We start from the raw sequence: 26,162 nt of genomic DNA on the forward strand, positions 1-26,162 counted from the left end.
GGTGGTGACTGAGGAAAGGCTATCACTGAAGTTGTCCAGCACCCTCACTTTCCCAGGATCATATAGAAGGAAATCACTAGTGAAGAGGTCCAAGCAATATACGAGCCTGGGACAGGGGGTGGGCAATAAGAAAGAACTCAGGCCTGGAGAAGAGGGCCGCACTGAGGTAGTGTGAGCTCATGGGCTGCTCGCTTCACAGGAGGAAGTCTGCATGCACCTTACCAACTATGCTATCAACAAACACAATGAGAATTTTGTTCGGGATGATGCTGTGGGCAGTAAGAGGTACCCCCTACTTTGTTTTCTCCTGCTTCCTCTGCCCCTTAGTTTTACAATCTCAGGAGCCCATGAAACCCAGCCAGCTCTAGGGAGGTTGATCTCCCCAGGAACTCTGCCTTTGCAGACCCTGTCCTGTGCTTGGGCTCAAAGGGCATATTCAACAAATACCCTAATAATGAATCCCTGCTAGCAGCTCTTTGAAGCCCAAGGGTCCCCAGGCCTGGAATTGGGGTTAACACCAGGGAGCCTCCTGCCTGCAGCCAGGCCCTGCTGGCATGGAAAGTGGTCTTCCTCTAAGTACTGGGCCTCATAGGAAGCTGTCGACACTCAATGTCTGGCTGCGAGAGCATAGCTATGACCCCAGAGAGCTGTGGGGGGACATCGAGGACATCATCATCAAAACCATCATCTCAGCCCACTCTGTCCTTCGCCACAACTACCGAACCTGTTTTCCCCAATATCTGAGTGGAGGTACATGTGCCTGCTTTGAGATCCTTGGTTTTGACATCTTGCTGGACCACAAGCTGAAGCCCTGGCTGCTGGAGGTGAGGTTTCTCTCCTGGGCTTGGCAAGGCCAAGATTCATATAGCCTCACCTTGGAAAGTGCAATCATGTGGTGTGTGGTGTGAAATAGGGTGAATGGGCAGGGGGAAGCCCCGGGGTGAGCAAGAACCAGAAGAACCTGCTGAGTTAAATACTGGTGGTCTTTGACCTCTACCAAAGCAATTCATGTTTGGGCTTGGTGGCACATGCCAACACTTGAGAGAGTCAGAAGTTCAAAGTCAGCCTTCCACTACATAGTGATTTTGAGGCCAGCCTAGACTACATAAGACCTTGTTTCAAAAGTCCAGATAAAACAAACAACAGACAAGGTTTGGGATCCCCAATGCTCCTGGAGTAGGCCTTTCCCTTACGGCCACTATACCCGCAGCCAGGCTGATTATCTCTCACTGGCCTGTAGTTTGGGTGGATCTCTTTGCAGAGTGCTATGTCCTTGGAAGCCAAAGCACCCAGCCTTGCTGGCTGAGGCCACAGGAAGGAGAGGTTTCTTCCCAACCAGCCAGTTAGGTCTAAGAGACCACCACCTGCTCAGGTGATCTAAGAAATGGGCAGTAATGACTCCTCTTGGCAGGTAAACCATTCTCCAAGCTTCACCACAGACTCCCGCCTGGATCGAGAGGTGAAAGATGCACTTCTCTGTGATGCCATGAACCTTGTCAACCTCCGGGGCTGTGACAAAAAGAAAGTGATAGAGGAGGACAAGCGTCGTGTCAAGGAGCGGCTTTTTCAATGCCACCAACAGCCACGAGAAGCCAGGTTGGTTTAGTGTTTAGTTGTCCAGTTTACCTTCTTTGTTATTACTTTCCTGAGAGTGAAAGTTCTTTAGAAAAATGCCATCAGCAGTGACCTTGGGATGACTCAGAAGGCATCATGGTGCTGGAAAGAAGTGACAGGAGTGCTCAGCACTGCAATATCTCTATCACACCTTCCAAGGCTCAGGGTCCATTGAGGAAGAGGTGGTAGAAAGAATGTAAGAGCCAAAGGAAGGGTAGGACTCCTTACAACGTGCTCCCTCCAGACATAAAATGGCCTGGATATTCAAGACCTCACAGTGCCTGACACTATCTACACAAGACCATCATAAGAGGAGGAAAAGATCATGACATCAAAATATGAGAGAGACTGATTGAGATGGGGAGGAGATACAATGGAGAATGGAATTTCAAAGGGAAAAGTGGGGGGAGGGAGGGTATTACCATGGGATATTTTTTATAATCATGGAAGTTGTTAATAAAAAAAAATAATTTGAAAAAAAAATGCCATCAGGAGGCTGGCTTAGTGGGTAAAGGTGCTTGTATGCAAAACCTGCTGGCCTGGGGTCCAATTCCCAAACCATCTCCATAAAAATCGGCTGTAAAAAGTGGTACAGGTGGGGCTGGAGAGACAGCAGTTAAGGCACTTACTTGCCTGTAAAGCCAAAGGACCTAGGTTTGACTCCCCAGGACCCACGAAAGCCAGGTGCACAGGTGGTACATGCGTCTGGAGTTTGTTACCTAGGCACACCTATTCTCTCTTTCTCTCTCTCTCGCTCGCTCGCTTGCTCGCTCTCTCTCTCGCTCGCTTGCTCGCTCTCTCTCTCATAAGTAAAAGAATGGCACAAGTGGCACAAGCATCTAGCATTCATTTGCATTGGCAAGAGGCCTTGGCATGCCCACACATATGTATACACACATGCAAGTAAAGGAATTTTTAAAAAAAATTATTCATTTTTATTTATTTATTTGAGAGCTACAGACAGAGAGAGAAAGAGGCAGATAAAGAGAGAGAGAGACAGAGAATGGGCACACCAGAGCCTCCAGCCATTGCAAACAAACTCCAGACACATGTGCCACCATGTGCATCTGGCTTACGTGGGACCTGGAGAATTGAACCTGGGTCCTTAGGCTTTGCAGGCAAGTGCCTCTACTGCTAAGCCATCTCTCCAGCCCCTTTCTTCCTTTTTATTTGATTATGGGGGAGGGTCCTGTTTTTTATTTTTAAAATATTTTTATTGAGCTGGGTGTGGTGGCACATGCCTTTTATCCCAGCACCCAGGAGGGAGAGGTAGGCGGATCACTGTGAGTTCAAGGCCACCCTCAGAATACCGAGTAAATTCCAGAGCTAGAGTGAGACCCTACCTCGAAAAACCAATGTGTGTGTGTGTGTGTGTGTGTGTGTGTGTGTGTGTAAATTTATTTATTTATTTGCAAACAGAGAGAGGAAGAGAAGAAATGAAGTGAGAGGGAAAAAAAGGGAATGGGTGGGCCAAGGCTTCTTGCCACTGCAAACAAACTCCAGATGTATGTCACAGTTTGTACATCTGGCTTTACATGAGTATTGGGAGAAGTAAGCTAGGGCTGTCAGGCCTTTGCAAGCAAGCACCTTTAACTGCTGAGCTACCTCTCCAGCCTTGGTTTGTTTTTTAAGCAAAGCTCACCTAGAAACCAGTTCCTGAGAAACATTGTAATAATGATACACAAAAATGGTTTGGTTCTTGAGCCACGCTTGGTGGTGCATGCCTTTAATCCCAGCACTTGGGAGTCAGAGATAGGAGGGTTGCCATGAATTCAAGGCTGCCCTGAAAGTACATAGTGAATTCCAGGTCAGCCTGGGCTAGAGTGAGACCCTACCTGGAAACCTGCCTCCCGGCCCCCAAGCCAAACAAAAGAAAAAGGTTTGGTTCTTCATTAGTAGGCAAGTGTTTAAGTTAGTGTTGGTCACCTATTGTTTTCATTATAATATAGGTTACAAGCATGACAATTGATTGGTTGCTGATACTGAAATTATATGTGTTAATGACATATTAAATTGAATTGGAATAGTATCTATAACAACATTGCTTTCTCCACTTGTGTTTCAATATGTGGGGTAAAATGTATCTGAGTACTCATGATAGCCTTAGGGCCTGGCACAGAACAGGCCCTCACATGTCTGGGATGAGTAAGAGTGAAGGATAAGTGTATGCACTCTGAATATTCCCATGAGACTGGACAAATGCATCTGAATGAATTTTATCTTTCACTACGGAAAAATGTGTGGAAAATACTGGAGTAAAGAAACAAAGGAAGGCTGGGGAAATGGCTCAGTGGGTAAGAATGTCTGCTGCATAAACATGAGGGCCTGAGACAGCCCAAAGTTTGCTCCTAAGACCCACATAAAAAGCGAGGCATGACTGGGCATAGTGGATCATGCCTTTAATCCCAGCACTTAAGAGGCAGAGGTAGGAGGGTCACTGTGAGTTCCAGGCCAGCCTGAGACTACGTAGTGAATTCCAGGTCAGCCTGGGCTACAGCAAGACCCTACCTCAACCCTCCCCCGCTAAAAAACTATAAAAATAAAAAGAAGCTAGGTGTGGTCACATAGGCCTATAACCCCAGTCCAGTGGGTAGTAGAGACAACAGAATCAGTGGAGTTTACAGACGTATGCACATGCACACACATGCAAATAAATAAATAAATTTCAAAAAATGAAGGCCTTGCTACAAGGCAGCTGTGACTAGTATCACTAGCAGTTACTAGGGTTAGGGGCTGAATGAAGGCACAGTGAAGGTAGCAAAGTCATAAGTCAGAGTATTATCTGCCAGCTTTTCTCTCTCTGTACCTAGGTCAGAAGGCATGGCTACTTTATCTCCATAGGACTGACATCTTATCCTCTTAAAAGGATGGTATCTATGTCTTAGCAACAGGAGGTTTAATTGGAATTAAACTTTGGACCTTACACATGCTTGGCAAGCGTTCTACCATTGAGATACATCTCCAGCCCTTGGCTTAAAATATAAATTATAAATAAACCATATATATATATGGTTTATTTATTTGCATGCAGAGAGAGACAGATAGAATGGATGCATCAGGGCCTCTACCCACTGCAAACAAACTCCACATGTATGCAGCACTTTGTGCATCTGGCTTTATATAGGTACTGGGCAATTGCACCTAGGTTGTTAGTTTTTGCAGGCAAGCACCAGGTATCTCTCCATCCCCCACCCCCACCCCTTGCCTTTTTGTAGCTGGCTGCCTTGACTTCCACAATGGAGCTCCTGCTGCATTTGACCTCTTTTTCTTCCTGCCTCAGCCTCCCAGTGTTAGAATTACAAGCCTACCTCATCATATTCGGCTCACTCTCTTTTTTGTTCTTTTAAATTTTCTGTAGCAGGGCTGGAGAGATGGCTCAGAGGTTAAGGCACTTGCCTGCAAAGCCTAAGGACCTGAATTTGATTCCCCAGTACCCATGTAAAGCCAGTTGCACAAGGTGGTGCATGGGTCTGGAGTTCGTTTTCAGTGGCTAGAGGCCCAGGTGTGCCAATTCTCTCTCTCCCTTTTCCTCTGCCTATTTCTCTCTCAAATAAACAAATACATAAATTTTCTGTAGTAAACATGTATAAGTCTGATAGTTCCTAAAAGTATCTAACTTGGAGTGCTGGCTTACAAACTGACTGCTCTGCACATAGGTTAAGAATATAATTTCTGGAAGCCAACCATGGCTACATACATCCTCAAAAGGATGGGAATCTGGAAAGCCAGACAGCCAGTAGGAGGCTTTGAAAGCCTTGTCCAGTTTTCCTTTCTCTCCGGAACATTCTCACAGCTCTCCTCTGACTCACCCAAACTTGGTTTCCATAGGCGAGAACAAATTGAGTCATCCCAGGCGGCCATATTGGACCAGGAACGATATGAGGATTCCCACCTTGGGGGATACCGGCGGATCTACCCAGGGTCTGACTCAGAGAAGTATGCACGCTTCTTCAAGCACAATGGTTCCCTCTTCCAAGAGACTGTTGCCTCCAAGGCCAGAGAGGAGTGTGCCAGGTACGTTGGCTGCATTTTCCTTTGTACAGGTGGGATGGGGCAAATTCTGAAGCTGAACTTCTCCCCAGTAGGAGAGGAGAAAGCCACACATTTGAAAGAGAAATAGAGCTAACACTGTAACAGATTCTTAATAATTTTTTTCTCTTAGTGTGCTTTCCAGAATCTCCTCCATTCTTTTCTCATCCGTCCCAAGAAGAGATCATGATTTCTTTTATTTATTCATTTTTTTAGAGGTAGTGTCTTGCTATCTGTAGCCCAGGCTGACCTGGGATTCACTACATAGTCTCAGGGTGGCCTCGAACTCAGTGATCCTCCTACCTTTGCCTTTGGAGTGCTGAGATTAAAGGCATGCACCACCATGCCTGGCAGGATCATATATATATATATATTTTCGAGGTAGGGTCTCACTGTAGCCCAGGCTAACCTGGAATTCACTATGTAGTCTCAGGGTGGCCTTGAACTCATGGTGATCCTCCTACCTCTGCCTCCAAGTGCTGGGATTAAAGGCTTGCCCGGCTCCATAATTTCTTTATATTAACCCTTCTCTATTCTTCCTTAACCTGCCCTTTCCACAATACAATCTCTGTAGTAGCTGAAGCTGCTGTCTCTTTGTCAGGCAGCAACTAGAAGAAATTCGCCTAAAGCAGGAACAACATGAAAACCTAGGTACCAAGAAGCGAAAGGAAAACAAAGATCAGAACCAGGGTGAATCAGCTGGGGAGAAGAGTCGATCCAGACCAGTGCCAAGAGGCCTTGCCACCCATTTGGCTTACAGGCATCGGAACCGGGAGAAAGAGGTGTCAGCGGTTTTAGCTCTTCTTTTTTATAAAAAAAATTGTTTATTTATTAGAGAGTGGGGGGAAGCAAGAAATGGGCATGCCAGGCCCTCCTGCCACTGTAAACATACTCCACGTGTATGCAACACTTTGTGCATCTGGCTTTATGTGGGTATAGGAGAATTGAACCCAGACCATCAGACTTTGCCATCAAGCACCTTAAACCACGGAGCCATCTCTCCAGCCTGACTCTTTTTTATAAAAAATATTTCTTATTTGAGAGAGAGAAAGAAGGAAAGAGAGAGAATGGGTGCACCAGGGCTTGCAGTCCTGTAAATGAATTTCAGATGCATGTACCACTTTGTACATCTGACTTATGTGGGTCCTGAGGAATTGAACCTGGGTCCTTTAGCTTTGTAGATAAGTACCTTAACTACTGAGCCATCTCTCCAACCCTCCAGCCTGACTCTTCTTGTAAGAGAATAAGTTGAAAGACTGGGGAGATGGCTCAGTGGCTAAAGGTGCTTGCTGTCAACATCTGCCAACCTGGATTTGATTTCCTAATACTCATATAAAAAATCCAGATGGAACTGGGCGAGGTGGTGCATACCTTTAATTCTAGCACTCAGGAGGCAGAGGTAGGAGGATCACCATGACTTCGACGCCACTCTGAGACTACAGAGTGAATTCTAGGTCAGCCTCAGCTAGAGTGAGACCCTATCTCAAAAAGAAAAAAAAAAAGTCAGATGGAAAAAGGGTTGCATGAGTCTGGAGGTCTGGAGTTTTCAGCAAGAGGTTCTTGCATGCACATACACATGCACACAAATAAATCAAAAGTTAAAATAAAAAATAAAAAGATGCCAGGCATGGTGGCATGTGTCTTTAATCCTGGCACTCAGGAGGCAGAGGTAGGAGGATTGCAGTGAGTTCCATGCTGGCCTGAGACTACATAGTGAATTCCATGTCAGCCTGGGCTAGAGGGAGACCCTATTATAACAAAAACAAAAACAAAAACAAAACAAAACAAAACAAACAAACAAACAAACAAACAAAAAAAGGCCGGGCATGGTGGTGCATGCCTTTAATCCCACCACTCAGGGGGCAGAGGTAGGAGGATCACAGTGAGTTTGAGGCCATCCTGAGATTACATAGTTAATTCCAGGTCAGCCTGGCCCAGAGTGAGACCCTACCTCAAAAAAACCAAAACCAAAGCAACAACAACAAAAACAGCCAGGCATTGTAGCACACACCTTTAATCTCAGTACTTGGGAGGCAGAGGTAGGAGGACTGATGTGAGTTATAGGCCACCCTGAGAATACATAGTGAATTCCAGGCCAGCCTGGACTAGAGTGAGACACTACCTAAAAAAAAAAAAAAAAAAAAAAAAGCAAAAACAAAAAACCCCCCAAAAACAGCGTGGTGGTGCACACCTTTAATCCCAGCACTTGGGAGGCAGAGGGAGGAGGATCGCTATGAGTTTGAGGCCACCCTGAGATTACATAGTAAATTCCAGGTCAGCCTGAGCTACTGTGAGACCCTGCCTCAAAAAACAAACAAACAAACAAAACGGAGCTGGAGAGATGGCTTAGCGGTTAAGAACCTTGCATGTCAAGCCTTAGAACCCAGGTTTGATTCCCCAGACCCCACATAAGACAAATGCACATGGTGGAACATGCATCTGGAGTTGGTTTGCAGCAGCTTGAGGCCTTGGTGCACCCATTCTCTGTCTATCTCTTTTCTCTGTCTCTCTGCTTGAAAATAAAAAATATAAATATAAAAAAACCCACAAAAACACCAAAAGCAAAAATGGAGTATGGGGAGCTGGAGAGATAGCTTAGCGGTTAAGCACTTGCCTGTGAAGCCTAAGGACCCTGGTTCGAGGCTCGATTCCTCAGGACCCACGTTAGCCAGATGTACAAGGGGGCGCACGTGTCTGGAGTTCATTTGCAGTGGCTGGAGGCCCTGGTGTGCCTATTCTCTCTATCTCTATCTCTATCTGCCTCTTTCTCTCTCTGTCTGTTGCTCTCAAATAAATAAATTAAATAAACAAACATTTTTTTTTTTAAAAAAAAGGAGTATGGGGAGATGACTTAGCAGTCAAAGGTGTTTGCTTGCCAAGTGTGCCAGCCTGGGTTCACTTCCCCAGCACCCACATGAAGCCCAATGAAAACTTGGTACATGAATTTGACATTAATTTTGCACTGTCAGGAGACCCTGGTAGCCCATACACACTGAAATAAATAAATTAATTTTTAAAAATATTTTTTGTTTGTGTGTTTGTTTGTTTTTCAAGGTAGGGTCTCACTCTAGCCCAGGCTGACCTGGAATTCACAATGTATTTTCAGGGTGGCCTTGAACTCATGGTGATCCTCCTACCTGTGCCTCCCAAGTGCTGGGATTAAAGGTGTGCACCCCCACGCCCAGCTTTAAAAATATTTTTATTTACTTGAGAGAGTGAGAAAGAGGCAGATAGAAAGAGAATGGGTGCACCAGGGGCTCCAGTTGCTGCAAGTGAACTCCAGATGCATGCGCCACTTTGTGCATTGGGCTTACATGGGTCCAGAGGAATTGAACCTGGGTCCTTTGGCTTTGCAGGCAAGCATCTTAATCACTAAGCCATCCCCCAGCCCTAAATTATTTTTATTTTTTTGGTTTTTCGAGGTAGCTCAGGCTGACCTGGAATTTACTATGTAATCTCAGGGTGGCCTCGAACTCACAGTGATCCTCCTACCTCTGCCTCCCAAGTGCTGGGATTAAAGGTGTGCACCACCATGCCCGGCCCTAAATTAATTTTTTTAAAAAATAAAATAGGTTGAGACTACTAAAGAAGGAAATCCTTCCCTTCTCCCCCCCCCAAAAAAAAGATGAGTTCCTAATCAGTCATTTGAATATGACCTTTTGGAACAGAAGGTAGAAGGATGGACAGCAAAGAGACCCTTACAGTGGATCAGGGAAGGGACAGAGATTGAGCAGGGCAGGGTTTCCTGCAGCAATCCTTGCTGTTGGTGTGGTACTTGTCTTGGATGACGTATATCTGTCTTTTTTGTACCTTGTAGCTGGTATCAGTATACCTGGACACCATGCAGCCTCAAGAAATTGTGGAAGAGGAGGAGCTTGAGCGGATGAAGCTTCTGCTGCAAAGGGAGAATCTCATCCGGAGTCTGGGTATTGTAGAGCATGTCACTCGCCTGCTGTGTCCCAACCTCCAGAGCCACAGAAAGCATCATGATTATCGGGTGAGGATCCCTGCGAAGCCTCTTGCAAAGCCAGGGAACAAGGGCCGTGATACCACCACATGGTGGTGGTTACACCAAAAGAGGTTTATATGATGGTATCTGTCAGTGGAACCTGGGAAAGCCGAGTTCATTGAGCCTTGGGAAAGGGTCTACTGGTTTCTTTGACATCCAGCAAAGTTCAGCTCCCAACTTTCTCAATTACAAGAGACTTGCTCTCTCTATATCTGTTTCACAGTAACCCAAGACTTATGATTGACAAATAATAAGGTCATCACCATGTTTAGTGGCTTCTTTGTAATCTCCTTAGCATCACCAGTGCCCTGGCTCCAATGGGAGCTAAGTAAACAGTCTTGGGCCAACAAAACAGTGGCTGTTTTCACTATTCCCTGGGCTAGTAGAAAACCTGTTGGGCCCTCTGTTTTTGTTGAACCCCAAATGAATAAGTAGTTAAACAGTGGCTAAGGCCTAGAAGAGATTGTTTTTAGTTACATATTTCTTCCAGCACTCCATCCAGCCCCACAGGAATGTGATAAAGGGCTGGCTGGCTGATATTCTCCTCTAGCCTAGATTTCACCAGGACCGGCTGAGCAGTCAACAACTGCAACCTGCGAGTCTGGTCCCACTGGTGTTCCTGAAAGGGGCCACCTCAGAGCAGACCCCTCTTCATGTACTGCAACCACTTTGGCCCCCCGAATTGATCCCCAAGATCTTAGGGCCACTACCAAGCACCACTGCTGCAATCGCACGTCATTCTCAGTGCCATCTGCCACCCAAGAACTTCAACTGCATAACTGATCCAGCAGCCATTGGCTCCTGTTCATTAATGAAGAACTATGGGAGGCACTATTTTTCCAGCCCTAGAGTCAGGCTGACTAGCCGTAAGTATACAAAACTGGCTTTGGTCACTTTGGCCAGTATGAATTCCCATTTAAACTGGGATGCTCCCAAAATCCAAAGTGACACTTCCAGCAGTGTAGGCATGGGGGAAGGCAGTGGATTCATTTACTTACCTCCTTCTATCTACTGACCCTAGTTATAGGCATGGAAGAGATAGTCCCAGCCCTCAACAAAGGTAACAGGGCAATGGACATGTAAACTAATTCAAATACATTGTAGTCAAGATGCTGGAGGGAAGCAAAGCATGCTCTGCCTCTGTATAATTGGACCACTTGGGAAAGAGGTGAGCATCTCTTCTGTGAGTACCAACTTAGTGGGGAATCCATGTTTCTACTGCAGAAGGCCAAGCCAGCCGACGGCTAGAAGCCATAAACCAAGTCCTGTCAGGATCAGTGGCATCCACTTTAACACCAAAGCAGGGCTATCTTCTGGAGCCTGAAAGAGATTCATGGACCGAATGCACCTTGTCCTCCATGGTAAACTGTGAACACAGAGCAGCCAAGGCCGAGGATCTCGCCCTCTGCCCTGCCTCTGCACAGATGGTGCAGCACTCCAGCACACTTCTCAACATCAGCCAGCACAGGTAAAAGGAAGCGAAGCCCAGCACTCAGCCAAAGAAACAAATGGCCTTTGGTCTTTGTTAATTGAAAGACTGCCACCACGTTCCAGTTTGAAAAGCTCTGACCAGGAACTATGTGTGCAAAAGACAAAACACAAAGACAACAAGAATTCAACTCCCCGAGATTCTTTGGGGCTGCAAAACGAGGAGCTAAGGCCATTATATACCCATCTCTGCTTATCAAGCTTTAGTCTGGGCTTGGCCCCAAGGGATGGTCTTTGAACCCTGAGTGTGGCCTGGGGCTGGAGGTCACCTGGCAACAAGGAGTTCCTTTCCTGGTGCAGCTAAGTGGCCATTGCCTTCCTAAGATTGCCAAGGGTTTGCCCTTCCTGCTATAGTGGCTGAGTCAGACAGGCCTGGGCAGCCTGCCCCAGAGGGGTGGCTCAGCAGTTGAACCCATCTTTTTTATTAAAGTTTATGTCGTTTTCCAGGTGCGTCTGTATCTCCTTTCAACCCTCTCATTTGAGGCAAGCCTTCCTCATAGCTACAGCAGGAAAGCTGATGGCTCAAGCCTGTAATCCCAGCTACTTCAGAGGATGAAGCAGCAGGAAAACCATGAGTTGAAGGCTTGTTTAATACAACTCAGCTCCTGTCTCAAAACAGTTTTTTAAAAGGCTATGATAAAATGCTTCCCTAGCATGTACAAGGCCTTAGGCTCAAACATCACCACCAGAGTTTGAGAGATGGCTCAGAGGTTAAGGCACTTGCCTGCAAAACCCAAGTTTGATTCCCCAGTACACACATAAGTCAGATGCATAAGGTGGCACATGTGTCTGAAGAGCATTTTGAAGTGACTAGAGGCCCTGGTACGTCCATTCTCTCTCTCAAATAAATAGAGCTGGAGAGATATCTTAGCGGTTAAGCCGCTTGCCTGCAAAGCCAAAGGACCCAGGTTTTATTCCCGAGGACCCATTTAAGCCAGATGCACAAGGTGGAGCATGAGTCTGGTGTTCGTTTGCAGTGGCTTAAGGCCCTGGTGCACATATTTCAATCTATCTGCCTCTTTCTCTCAGATAAATAAATAAAATAAAAATAAATAGATAAAACATTTAGACAAAAAAAAATAAACAAAAAGCCCATAAATGAAATAGGACAACTCAACAGGCATTTCTGCGCACCTATCAATGCAAGAAGACCCCCCCCGCTTCCGGCACGCCCCTTCGTCTTCCGGTCACGCCCCCGCCTTCCGGTTTTGCGTCTGGATCCCAGCTGAGGCTGCTTTTCCTCGCCATGGCGCTTCTCTCTGGCCTCTTCCTTGGCGGCCGTCTCCGCGCCGCCGTCGCTCGCTGTGGGTTCGCGACCCAGTGGGTTGCGGGTCCAGGCCCTGTGGGCCGTGAGCCGGACCCCGATTCCGACTGGGAGCCGGAGGAGCGGGAGCTGCAGGAGGTGGAGAGGTACCTACGCGGGCCCTAGACGCCAAGGGCGTCGCCCGGCGCCCCGGCCAGCGCCCGGGCTCCTGCGCGGGCACCCGCCGCGGCCCTAGCTTCTTAGTCCCCTGTTTCGGGGGGCGGGGGCGCAGGGGCAAAGTGTCGTGCTTCCTTGAGACCACGGCGCCCCTCGCTAGTGACGTATTTTATCATCTGTTTAAGAGTTCGGCTCGCCTGCGGGCAGTTACTGTTCTCGGTGTTAGATTCTTGGGGAGGGGGCAGAGCCACTCGAAGCTGGCAGACGTGTCCTTTGCGGACAGTCAGAAGAGGGCGGGGATCTCAGACTCTTCAGACACCCATCTTGCTTCCACGCATGGCTTCTGCCATTGGTTCTTCCCTCCAGCGCCCTGAAACGACGGAAAAAAGCCATCCGATTCCACAAAATTCGGAGGCAAGTGGAGGCGCCAGGTGCCCCGCCCAGAACCTTGACGTGGGAAGCCATGGAACAGATCCGGTGAGACTTTGCTTCTGTGATGGGAATGAAGGGTACTGAACTAGAAAATGGAATGGACGTTTGTTAAAATCTTTTTATTTTCCTGGTAATAGGGTTACGTTCCCAGGGCTTTCTACATGCTAGGCAAATCTTTTGCCACTTAGCTATATCCTCAGCCCTTAGAATTTTTTTTTCAAGGTACGCTGTCTAGCCCAGGCTGACCCGGAATTCACTATGTAGTCTCAGACTGGCCTCGAACTCACAGCTTTCTTCCTAACCTCTGCCTTCCGAGTGCTGGGATTAAAGGCCTGCGTCACCACGCTCGGCTTTTTTGTCTTTTGAGGTAGGGTCTCCTTTAACCCAGGCTGACCTGTAATTTACTATGTAGTCTCAGGGTGGCCTCCAACTCACAGTGATCTTCCTACCTCTGCCTTCTGAGTGCTGAGATTAAAGACGTATGCCGCCATGTCCAGGTAGAATTTTATCTTACCTCTTTTTTTTTTTTTTTAATTTTTTAGCCGGCCGTGGTACACACAACTTTAATCCCAGCACTCAAGAGACAGTGGTAGGAGGATTGCTGTGAGTTCGAGGCCACCCTGAGATTATCTAGTGAATTATAGGTCAGCCTGGGCTAGAGTGAGACCCTACCTCGAAAAACAACAACAACAACAAAATATTTATTTGAGAGGGAGAGAGAATGACCATGCCAGGACCTATAGCCTCTGAAAACAAACTCCAGAGGCATGCACCACCTTGTGTATCTAGCTTGTGTGGGTGTTGGGGAATCGAACCTGGGTCCTTTGGCTTCACAGGCAAGCACCTTAACCACTAAGCTATCACTCCAATCCATCTTATATCTTTTTAAGCAAAAAGTACATTATGGTACACTTGGTTCGTTTTTGACAAACCTTTTATTTTGAGGCTGCCCTTGAGCTTATTGTGATCCTCCTACCTCAACATCTGGAGTTCTGGGATTACAGGCTTGTGCCCTACCACAGCTGACTTTGCCAAAGTTTTTATTATTAAATTTTAGATCTGTAACAACTTAACCTCAAAGGAAGTCATGCCATTCTTGGCCTAAGGTCTTGGAATGACATTTTCCTTTGTTATGTATATATATTTTATGAAAAGAACCATAATTTGGAAATTTTGAAAATTTTTATTTTGTTAGTGTCTCACTGTGTAGATCAGTCTGACCTCAAACTCATAGTGATACCACTGTCTCTGGAGTGCTGCAATTACAGGTGTACACCACCATGTTGGTTTTTTTAATTTCCATCCACCCATCCATCCAGAATGGGCTTGAATCACAGTGGCATATTGCAAATTCAGTTTATACATTTCTTTTTACACTTTGTATATATGTGTGTGTGTGTGTGTGTGTATACATACATATCTGTTTCAGAAGAGAGTTCTCTTTGGCTGGTTTTTAGTGTTAGAGCATGCATGAGCCCTTGGTTTAATCCCAAGTACCATCACCACTCCTATAACCCCCCCCCAAAAAAAGAAAAGCCACTTATTTTTATAATTAACAACTTCCATGATTGTAAACAATATTTCATGGTAAGTCCCTCCACTTAATTATTTCTTTAAAAAATGTTTTTTGTCTGGCACAGTGGCACACGTCTTTAATCCCAGCATTTAGGAGGCAGAGGTAAGAGGATCACTATGAGTTCAAGGCCACCCTGAGTCTCCATAGTGAATTCCAGGTCAGCCTGGGCTGGAGTAAGTGATGGGCTGGAGTAAGTGATGGGCTGGAGTGAGACTGTATCTCAAAAACAAAAGATTTATTTTTATTTATTTGAGAGAGAAAGATACAGAGGGAGAGAGAATATGTGCCCCAGGGCTTCCACCTGCTGCAAAAACTCCAGAAGTATGTGCTGCCTTGTACATCTGGCTACATGGGTACTGGGGAACTGAACCTGAGCCCTTTGGCTTTGTAGGCAAGTGCCTTAACTGTTAAGCCATCTTGCCAGCCCAACTTAATTCTTTTTTTTTTTTAATTTTTATTAACATTTTCCATGATTATAACATATATCCCATGGTAATTCCCTCCCTCCCCACCCCCACACTTTCCCCTTCGAAATTCCATTCTCCATCATATTACCTCCCCATTACAATCATTGTAATTACATATATACAATATCAACCTATTAAGTATCCTCCTCCCTTCCTTTCTCTACCCTTTATGTCTCCTTTTTACCTTACTGGCCTCTGCTACTAAGTATTTTCATTCTCACACAGAAGCCCAATCATCTGTAGCTAGGATCCACATATGAGAGAGAACATGTGGCGCTTGGCTTTCTGGGCCTGGGTTACCTCACTTAGTATAATCCTTTCCAGGTCCATCCATTTTTCTGCAAATTTCATAACTTCATTTTTCTTTACCACTGCCAACTTAATTCTTTTAAAATCATTTTCATTGGGCTTGGAGAGTTTTAGCTCAGTGGATGAGCACTTGCCTAGCAAGCACAAGGCCCTGGGTCTGGTCCTCAGCACCATAAAAAAAAATCACAAAAGGACCAAAAGAACACATGGGAACTAAAATATTTAGTATTTGCAAACAGAGAAGGAGGGAGATACAAAATGGGTACACCAGGACCCCTTGTCACTGCAAATGAACTCCAGATGCATGCGCCACTTTGTGCATTTGGCTTTACATGGGTACTGAAGAATTGAACCTGGGCCTGCAGGCTTTGCAAGCAAGCTCCTGGGCAAGCTCTCTAGCCCTTAATTCTTTTTTATAGATGTATAATGAACCATAGTTTATTTTAACTCTCTTATCAGCTGTCTTCTCATTGCTGGGACAAAATAACCTGACAAAACTCAGTTTAAGGGAGGAATTATTTCAGTTTACAGTTGCAGCTTCCAGTTCATCAAACCGGTCCCATTCAGCATACCAGTGAGAAAGCAGAGCAGGACCTGATGTTGAATGCACAGCCATCTTTCTCTTGTTGCTCAGTCCAAGAGCTCAGCCCGTCGAATGGTTCTGCCCACAGCTTGGTTGAGTCCTCCCACCTCAGCTAATCTAGTGTAGAAAATCCATCTCAAACAGGACCAGAGATTTGTTTCCACGGTGATTCTAAGTACTGTTGAACTGACATAAATTAACATCACACTCGTCTTACGGTGCATACTCAGGCTATTTACACTTAGTACTCAATAACCATGTACATATCCTTATCTCTATTGGTATTTATTGCATGCATTTCCCAGATTAACATTACGGAATTAGAAGACATTTTGACAAATATTGCCAAAAAAAAGTCCTTCATCGACCATTTTCCATTTTCATCAGAAAGGTTTGCATTTATTACAATCGAGAGGATTCCGTAGGTGAAGATTATTTTGTGAACCTGTACCTCATCTCTTGGATCTCTAGTGTACTTTATCCTACTTCCCTCCCACCCCATGGTTCTGAATGCAACACTGAGCAAGTACTCTACCTTTGAGCTACAGCCCCCTAGTGCATCTGCTCTCCACCACCTTGAACAACAGCTTTTAATTATGAACCAGTTTCCTACCTATCAAATTTCCCTTCTGTGGTCAGTAAACACCTGTTTACTTTTTACAGGAAAATAGGCCACTATGTAAAAATCTGTCAGCTTCCTGGTTCTTTACCTTCCATTCTCATATGCACAACTTGACTCACATCTTAGTTAGAAGTGATAGGCCATCGCCTGTCCAGGGCTAGTCCTCTGTGTGCTTTAGTTCTGTCTCTACCTCCTTACTCAAGGGTCAGGTCTGCCAAATGAAAGCTGTCCTTCATCCTTTTGTTCCTAGGTACTGCCCTTGCTGGTTTATAAAATTGTTCTAGCCGGGCGTGGTGGCGCACGCCTTTAATCCCAGCACTCGGGAGGCAGAGGTAGGAGGATCGCCATGAGTTCAAGGCCACCCTGAGACTACAGAGTTAATTCCAGGTCAGCCTGGACCAGAGTGAGACCCTACCTCGAAAAACCAAAAAAAAAATAAAATTGTTCTAGAATCCAGGCTTATTGGTGCATAATCTCAGTACTGGAAGAGGCCAGAGGATCAGGCGTTCAAGGTCAGCTTTGACTACATGAGACCCTGTCTCAAAAAAACAAGGGAGGGATAGAGAAGCTGTTAAGTGGCTAAGGTGCTTGCATACAAAGCCTAATGACCTGGGTTCAATTTCCCAGTACATACATAAGCCAGATGTACAAAATGGCACATACTTCTGGAGTTCATCTGCTATGGCTAGAGGCCCTAGTGCCCCCATACACACACCGACTCTCTGACTCTCCACCCCCCCCCCCCCCCGCTTGCAAATAAATAAAATACTATTTAAAAAGTTGCAAAAAAAAAAAGGAAAAACAAAACAAAAACCCTGTTCTTCTTAAGTCCATCACCATTAGCAATCTAGTCCAGCTTCTGTCTTTCTTACCTTTCTTCCTCCTTTCCACCTTTTTTTTTTTTTAATTTTTATTTATTTATTTGAGAGCGACAGACACAGAGAGAAAGACAGATAGAGGGAGAGAGAGAGAATGGGCGCGCCAGGGCTTCCAGCCTCTGCATACGAACTCTAGACGCGTGCGCCCCCTTGTGCATCTGGCTAACGTGGGACCTGGGGAACCGAGCCTCGAACCGGGGTCCTTAGGCTTCACAGGCAAGCGCTTAACCGCTAAGCCATCTCTCCAGCCCCCTCCTTTCCACCTTTAAAATTTTTTTTTATTAACATCTTCCATGATTACAAAAAATATACCATGGTAATGCCCTCCCTCCCCCCCCCCACTTTCCCCTTTGAAACTCTGTTCTTCATCATATCCCCTCCCTCTCTCAATCACTTTCTTTGATTTTGATGTCATGATCTTTTTCTCCAATTATAATGGTCTTGTGTAGGTAGTGTCAGGCACTCTGAGGTCATGGATATCCAGGCCATTTTGTGTCTGGGGGAGCGCGTTGTAAGGAGTCCTACCCTTTCTTTGGTTCTTACATTCTTTCTGCCACCTCTTCCACAATAGACCCTGAGCCTTGGAAGGTGTGATAGAGATATTGCAGTACTGAGCACTCCTGTCACTTCTTTCCAGCACCTTGATGTCTTCTGAGTCATCCCAAGGTCACTGCCATCTGAAAAGAGAAGATTCTCTACCCAAAGTGAGAGTAGCATTAATATAAGGTTGTGAACATTAAGAGAAGTGCTTACTGGGCAGTTTGATGAGCATAGTATATACATTTAGCCAGACAGCAGCAGGCGTTACACCTCTAGGGCTCATGACTACCCGTGTTTTAAGTTTTCAGTATCAGGGTGTATTCCTTCCCATGGAGTGGGCCTCCAGTCCAATTGGAGGGCAGTTGGTTTCCACCATGACAGACATGCCACTATTGCATCTGTTGGCTCATTTGGCCTGGATGACAATTTAATACTTGCAGTGTCCACTATCTTCACTGGTGATTTCTCTGTCTCCCATTGAACTGCATGCAAAATGTCTTCTTCCAGCTTTCTGTCAGCTGGTCTACATGGAGGAGGTTATCAGCTCAGCTCCAGCAGGATTTCTCAGTGGCTCTGCAGCCCAAGTATGTGTGTTCCTCTTTTCTATTTAGAGACAGGATCTCACTCGGCCAGGCTACTGGCCTTGATATGGAGCAGTCCTTCTGCCTTAGCTTCCTGAGAGTTGGCATTACGGGCATGAGAGCTGCCACATCTGACTTTACCACTTTCCTTGACAATTTAATTCTCCTATTTTTCTTTTCTTTTTTTTTTTTTTTCGAGGTAGGGTCTCACTCTGGTCCAGGCTGACCTGGAATTAACTCTGTCATCTCAGGGTGGCCTTGAACTCATGGCGATCCTCCTACCTCTGCCTCCCGAGTGCTGGGATTAAAGGCGTGCGCCACCACGCCCGGCTATTTTTCTTTTCTTGAGGTAGGGTCTCCCAGCTTCTGTATTAAGATTTTATACATACACACATACATACACACACATACGTATATGTATGTATATATACATGCATTCAGGTACATACACATATATACATTTTTGAGCATTTTTTCAAGGTAGGGTCTTACTGTAGCCCAGGCTGACTAGGAATTCACTGTATTCTCAGGCTGGCCTTGAACTCACAACAATCTTCCTAGCTCTGCCTCCCAAGTGCTAGAATTAAAGTCATGTGATGCCATGCCTGGCTTCATATTGATGAAAAAAGAAAAATTTTTTTCAAGGTAGGGTCTAGCTGTAGCCCAGGCTGACCCTGGAATTCACCCTGTAGTCTCAGGCGATTCTCCTACCTCTGCCTTCCAAATGCTAGGTTAAGGGTGTGTGCCAGCATGCCTAGCTCCTGTTTTTCTTATAACCCATCAGTCACCCCAGCTAAAAGTCTGAATCTTTTTTTTAAAGTTATTTATTTATTTATTTATTTGTCTTTTTGAGGTAGGGTCTCACTCTAGCTCAGGCTGACCTGGAATTCACTATGGCCTCAAACCCACAGTGATCCTCCTGCCTCTGCCTCCGGAATGCCGGGATTGAAGGCATGCACCACCACGCCTGTCTTTTGTGTGTGTGTGTGTGTGTGTGTGTGTGTGTGTGTGTGTGTGTTTTCCTTTTAGAGATAGAGTAGGTACACCAGGGCCTCTAGCCACTGCAAATGAACTCCAGATGCATACGCCACTGTGCATCTGGCTTATGTGGAATGTGGAAAATCAAACTTGGGTCCTTTGGCTTCATAGGCAAGTTCCTTAACTGCAAAGCCATCTCTCTAGCCCTAAAGTTCTGAGTCTTGACCTTGATATTGTTCTATCACATTCTACCAGTTTTCTTTCTGAAAACATTTCTTGATTCTTCAAGCTTCCATGCCCTTACAGTCTCTGTTCAGACTGCCTTTATTACTACACAGCCTTTTGCCTGATCTTTCTACTTAAATATTTCTACCTCCCTTGATACTTGGGGTGGAACCCAAGTCCCTGGTCCATTGAGCTATAACCCCAGCCTTTCTGCACCTTCTCATTCTCTCCTAGGCTGGCCTGGAACTTTGTTAGCCCAGGTTTGTTGGTTTTTACTGAAGTTACCTGCTTCAGTTTCCCATGTGCTGGGATTACAGGTGTGCACCACCAGATCTAGCTCCTCCTGTGCTTTTGTCACTGAAAAACCACTGGGTTGATGTTTAGAATGAAAATTTACTTACATTTCATTGTTTAAAGTCTTTCTTGGCTGGGCATTGTGGCACATGCCTTTAATTCTAGCACTGGGGTGGGTGGTAGAGGTAGGATTGCTACGAGTTCAAAGTCAGCCTTGGACTCCTGAATGAGATCCAGGTAAACCTGGGCTAGAGTAAGCTACTACCTCCAAAAAAGGGCTGGGGGAAAACTGGAGGGATGGCTCAGCAGTTAAAAGCACTTGGCCTGCAAAGCCTAACCACCCAGGGTTGATTCCTCAGTACCCACGTAAAGCCAGTTGCACAAAGTAGCGTATGCATCTGAAGTTTGTTTGCAGCAGCTGGACGCTGGCATACCCATTTTCTCTGTCTGTCTCTCCTCTGTATCTCTCTTTGCTTGCAAATAAATAAATTTTTAAAAAGGGAGGCAGGTAGAGATAATAAACATGCCAGGACCTCTAGCCATTGCAAACAAACTCCAGATGCATGTACCAACTTGTGTATCTAGCTCATGTGGGTATTGGGGTATGGAACCTGGGTCCTTAGGCTTTGCAGGCAAATGACTTACCCACTAAGCCATCTCTCCAGCCCAGTCCTCTACTCTTAACACTTACTAGTGCTACTTTACATTTGCCACCAACCTGTGTAATTCTGGAAGTGAAAGTTGATTATGCATCATGATGTTAATGGCTATTAGGAGACAGTAGTGGGAAGTGTTTGCTTGATGTGTGTTTAGGTATTGTTGGTACCCAGGTATAGAACACTGTGTGTGTGTGTGTGTGTGTGTGTGTGTGTGTGTGTGTGTATGTATGTATATAATTTTACTTTTTTTGTTTGTTTGTTTTTGTTTTTCGAGGTAGGGTCTTACTCCAGCCCAGGCTGACCTGGAATTCACTATGGAGTCTCAGGGTGGCCTCGAACTCACGGCAATCCTCCTACCTCTGCCTCCCAAGTGCTGGGACTAAATGCGTGCGCCACCACGCCCGGCTCCATAATTTTACTTTTTTTTTGAGAGAGAGAGAAAGTGAGAGAGTGGGCACACCAGGGCCTGTAGCAACTGCAGACAAACTTCAGATGCATACACCACCTTGTGCATCTGGCTTATGTGGGTACTGGGGAAAAGAACCTGGCTCCTTAGGCATTGCAGGCAAGCACCTTAACTGCTAAGCCATCTGTCCAGCCCAGAACACAGGTTTTCGTTGGCTTGTTTGTTTTTTCTTGTGATCCACTGAGTCAGAACATAGCTGTTTAACTGACATAGTACAGGCAGTTTATTGGCAGCTTTGCCAACCCTCCTTCTTAATTATTACAAGTATTATCAAAGAGCTATTGTGTTCTACTTCACAACTTGAAAACCTGCTCCTTTTCCTTATAGGTATTTACATAAAGAATTTGGGGAATCCTGGTCAGTTTCCAGATTGGCAGAAGGTTTTGATGTCAGCACTGATGTTATTCAAAGGGTTTTAAAAAGTAAATTTGTACCCACTTTGGAGCAGAAACTGAAGCAGGATCAGAAGGTCCTTAAAAAAGCTGGTCTTGCCCCAGTGGTCCAGCAGCTCCAGGGCTCTGGAAATGCCTTAAAGCCACCCAGGGCAGGCCACTCTGTATCTGGCCCTTTGCTGATACCAGGGGACGAAGCCTCATCTAAAACTAAGAGTCCCAGCGCAGTTTTGAAAGTGACAGAGTCGAACCCTCACAGTACAAATATAGGGAAGAGACAGGAGGGGAGAAGTAAAGGAATCCAAAGCCTGCAGGACAGCTTGGCGCCCATCTCTGAAGCCTTGGTTCATCAGAGAGAACCGCAGAAGTACCACACCAGTGATTGTAAGGACACCAGAAGATTGCCAAGTGATGAGAAGCTGGAAGAGTTGAAGGCAGGAGAGCCAACTGAGCAGAACTTCAGCAGCAAAGTAGTACAGAGAGGACGAGAGTTCTTTGACAGCAATGGAAACTTCCTGTACAGAATTTGAGCCTGAACTTGGCTTGAGGAGATGGCCTGTGAAACAGTTGGGCAAGTATGCTTGAAGCTGCCAAGATTTCTGCATAAGGATTAGCCACGTTGGAATAGGAGGATGTGCTCTGCCTGGAATAGGAACAGAAGAGCTACTTGGATAGACTGGCGATTCCTGGAGTGGTGTGCCACATTGGAGCCCAGTGGCTCTTCATTCCCTTGTTACTTGGGCTCTCTTATGGAAAATCAGTGTTCTGTTTGTTGAGTTTCTGTGATACTCGGGCTTCTGTGGGAGGAAAGTGGAAGTTTGCCTTTTGATCTCATTTGCTTCTTGCTCACTGAACACTAACTGTTCTTGAAGTGTTTTAGTCAGTTGGTTTTCTTTACATGAAACAATAAAGTAAAATGTACTAGTCTGTTCTTTGGTGCTCTTTGGGGAACTTATTTTTGGACTGGCCTTTTTGTTTTTGTTTTTTTGTTTTTCGAGGTAGGGTCACAGTAGGGGCTGGTTTTGGAGGTAGCCACTGCAATCGAACTCCAGATGCTTGTCCCACTGAGTGTGTATGTGTGACCTTGTGCTTGAGTCACCTTTATGTGTCTGGTTTATGTGGACAAACATGGGTCCTTAGGCTTCACAGGCAAGTGCCTTACCTGCTAAGCCATCTCTCCAGCCCGTGGCTTTTTAATTTTTCAAAAAATATTTTTATTTATTTATTTGGTAGGTAGAGAATGGGCAAGCCAGGCTTCTAGCCACTGCACATGAACTCCAGACACGTGCCATTTTGTGCATCTGGCTTTTTGTGGGTATGAACCCAGGTCCTTAGACTTTGCAGGAAAGCATCTCAACTACTGAGCAATCTCTCCTGTATTGATATTTTTATGGTGTTACCGTTAATGGTCATTTTTATTTTTTGCTATGATAATTTTTTGTGTATGTGTGTGGTGTGCCTGTATGCATGTTCATGTGTGTATATGGGTGTACATGCACATGTGTGTGGATCCCAGAAGTTGAAGTTGGGGGTCTTTCTCAGTTACCCTACCTTTTTTTTTTTTTGAGATATTGATTCAACTAGACTAACCACAGAGCCTCAGGAATTTGCCTTTCTGTCTCCCCAGCACTGGCATAGCTGTGCACCTCTGCTCAGCATGTGGATATTGGAGATCTGAACAGTCCTGCTTGAGCAGCAAGCATTTTTGCCACTGAACCATCTCCCCAATGAAGAAGCTTATTTTTAAAATTTTATTAATTATTTATTTGAGAGAGATAAAGAGACAGACAGAGAGAGAGAATGAATGAATGAATGAATGAATGAATGGGCATAGGGTCTCTGGCCACTGCAAGCAAACTCTAGAAGGATGTGCCACTTTGTGCAGCTGGATTATTCCTGGGGAATAGAACCTGGGTCCTTAGGTTTCATAGGCAAGCATCTTAACCACTAACCCATTTCTCCAGCCCAAGAATCTTATTTTTAATTTTATTTAAATTTATATGTGTATATATTTTAATTTATTTTTTATTTTTTTATTTGAGAGAGAGAGAGAGCATGTGTGCCAGGGCTCCAGCTGCTGTAAGCAGACTCCAGATGTTTGTGCCCCCTTGTGCATCTGGCTTATGTGGGTCCTGGGGAATCGAACCTGGGTCTTTTGGCTTTGCAGGCAGGTGCCTTAACCACTAAGCCATTTCTCCAGCCCAAGTTTTTATTTATTTTTATATTTTGGGTTTTTGAGATAGGGTCTCATTCTGGCTCAAGCTGACCTGGGATTCACAATGTAATTTCAGGGTGGCCTCAAACTCATGGCGATCCTCCTACTTCTGCCTCCCTAGTTATTTATTTATTTTAGAGAGAGCGGTGGGGGAAAAGGCAGAGAGGAAGACAGAATAGGTGTACCAGGGCCACCAGCCACTGCAAACAAACTACAGATGCATGCTCCCCCTTGTGCATCTGGCTTACATGGGTCCTGGGGAATCAAACTGGGGTCCTTAGGCTTCACAGGCAAATGCCTTAACTACTATGCCATTTACCCATTTCACAGTAATCCACCTATCTCTGCCTCTACAGCACTGGGATTAAAGGCATGTGTCAACATGCCTGGCACAAGAATCTTTTAATTAAATGTCACATGCTGGAGTTTTGAGACTAGTCTGGGCTATGTGGCTTTAAAAAAAAACACAACTGGGTGTGGTGGTATACTTCTGGAATCCCAGCCCTTGAGAGGTACAAAACCAAGATCAGGAATTCAAGGTTATCCTCACCTACACAGTGAGTTCATATCCATACAAACCTAGTGAGATTCTGTCTCAAGAAAAACATGTTCTAGGGTTTGTGTAAATTAACATTAGCTGGCGTGATGGCACATGTCTTTTTTTAAATTGACAACTTTCATAATTATAGACAATAAACTATGATAATTCTGTACCCCACATTCCCCTTCAAAAATCCATTCTTCATATCCCCCCCCTTTTATTCTCTCTTTTATTTTGATGTCATCTTTATTTTCTATTATGAGGGTCTTGTGAAGTCATGGACATTGAGGCCATTTTGTGTCTGGAGGAGCACATTGTACAGAGTCCTACCCTTCCTTTGGCTCTTAGATTCGTTCTGCCATCTCTTCCACCATGGACCCTGAGTCTGGAAGAGTGTGAGAGATGGTATCAGTGCTGAACACTCCTCTGTCACTTCTCAACACTGTGGTGCCTTTTGAGTCATCCAGTGGTCACCACCATCTGAAAAGAGAAGCTCTTTAACCAAAAGTGAGAGTAGCATTAATATATGGGTATGAAGTTAAGAAAATTACTCACAGGGCAGTTTGATGAGCATAATATATGCATTTAGCCAAACACCAACAGACCTTATGACCTTCCCTGCCATAGGTTTTTGGGTTTTCAGTACCAGACATGTATTCCCCTCCCTCCTGAAGAGCGGGCCTCCAGTCCAGTTAGAGTGGTTGGTTTCCTTCATAACAGACATGCCGCTGTTGAACCTGTTGCCTCATTTGACCTTCCTGGCCAAACTTAAGATTTGCAGTGTGTACTGTTTATCACCGCTAATGACTTCTCTCTCCCATAGGGCTGCATGCAGCTTTCAGTCAGCTGCTCTACAGGGAAGGGGTTTTCAGCTCAGCTCCAGCTTAAGTTCCCTATGACCTTGCAGCCCAAGCTTGTGGCCCATGTCTTTAATCCCAGCACTTGAGGAAAGGTAGAAGGATCATTGTGAGTTTAAGGCCAGCCTAGGGCTACAGAGTTCCGGAGTCAGCCTGGACTAGAGTGAGACCTTGAAAAAGTAAAATCGGGCTGGAAAGATGGCACAGCATCTAAGGGGGTTGCCTGCAAAGCCTGAGTTCAATTCCCCAGTACTTAAGTGAAGCCAGAGGCACAAGTGGTGCATTTATCTAGAGTCCATTTGCAGCAGCTGAAAGAAGGCCCTGGCATGCATGTTCACTTTGTCTCTTCTATCCCTGCTTGCAAATAAATAAATAAAAATTATTTTGGGGCTGGAGAGATGGCTTAGCGGTTAAGAGCTTGCCTGTGAAGCCTAAGGACCCCGGTTCGAGGCTCAGTTCCCTAGGTCCCACGTTAGCCAAATGCACAAGGGGGCGCACGCGTCTGGAGTTTGTTTGCAGAGGCTGGAAGCCCTGGCGCACCCATTCTCTCTCTCCCTCTATCTGTCTTTCTCTCTGTGTCTGTTGCTCTCAAATAAATAAATAAAAAATGAACAAAAAATTATTTAAAAAGTCACGTGCTGTTTGACTTAGTTTTTCTTTCTTTTTAAATTCTTTTTTGGATTTTCAAGGTCTTGCTCTGGCCCAGGCTAATCACTGTGTAATCTCAGGCTGGCCTCAAATTCAACAGTAATCCTCCTACCTCTCTGCCTCCTGAGTGGTGGGATTAAAGCTGTGCACCCCCATGCTGGTCAGGGAGATTGGGTGTACCAGGGCCTCCTGCCAGTGCAAATGAACTCCAGATGCATGCACCACTTTGTGAGTCTGGCTTTCGTGGCTACAGGGGAATTGAATTCAGATTGTTAGGCTTTATGACAAGCACCCTAACGGCTGAGCCATTTCTCTAGCCCCAGCCCTGATTTTTATCTC

General features: G+C 45.4%; 2 protein-coding genes across 2 annotated transcripts in view; both read left to right on the forward strand.

Moving 5' to 3' along the window:
• The window catches only part of LOC101601907 (tubulin polyglutamylase TTLL13), a 30,241-nt gene extending 18,732 nt beyond the window's left edge, over nucleotides 1-11,509 (forward strand). The window contains exons 8-15 of the mRNA XM_004658193.2: nucleotides 200-285; nucleotides 593-824; nucleotides 1,412-1,596; nucleotides 5,443-5,628; nucleotides 6,245-6,425; nucleotides 9,461-9,640; nucleotides 10,203-10,518; nucleotides 10,877-11,509. Coding sequence (XP_004658250.1) covers nucleotides 200-285; nucleotides 593-824; nucleotides 1,412-1,596; nucleotides 5,443-5,628; nucleotides 6,245-6,425; nucleotides 9,461-9,640; nucleotides 10,203-10,518; nucleotides 10,877-11,124 — 1,614 coding nt within the window. The 3' untranslated portion in view covers nucleotides 11,125-11,509. The remainder of the gene's footprint in view (nucleotides 1-199; nucleotides 286-592; nucleotides 825-1,411; nucleotides 1,597-5,442; nucleotides 5,629-6,244; nucleotides 6,426-9,460; nucleotides 9,641-10,202; nucleotides 10,519-10,876) is intronic.
• Nucleotides 11,510-12,356: 847 nt separating this feature from the next.
• Ngrn (neugrin, neurite outgrowth associated) lies at nucleotides 12,357-22,489 on the forward strand. Its single transcript, XM_004658195.2, has 3 exons — nucleotides 12,357-12,550; nucleotides 12,927-13,037; nucleotides 21,498-22,489. Exons 1-3 carry the CDS (start codon nucleotides 12,387-12,389, stop codon nucleotides 22,090-22,092), a joined length of 870 nt encoding a protein of 289 aa, XP_004658252.1. The 5' UTR covers nucleotides 12,357-12,386; the 3' UTR covers nucleotides 22,093-22,489.
• The last annotated feature ends 3,673 nt before the right edge of the window (nucleotides 22,490-26,162 follow it).

This window comes from Jaculus jaculus, chromosome 3 (assembly GCF_020740685.1).
Source record: "Jaculus jaculus isolate mJacJac1 chromosome 3, mJacJac1.mat.Y.cur, whole genome shotgun sequence".
Lineage (NCBI taxonomy): Eukaryota > Metazoa > Chordata > Mammalia > Rodentia > Dipodidae > Jaculus > Jaculus jaculus.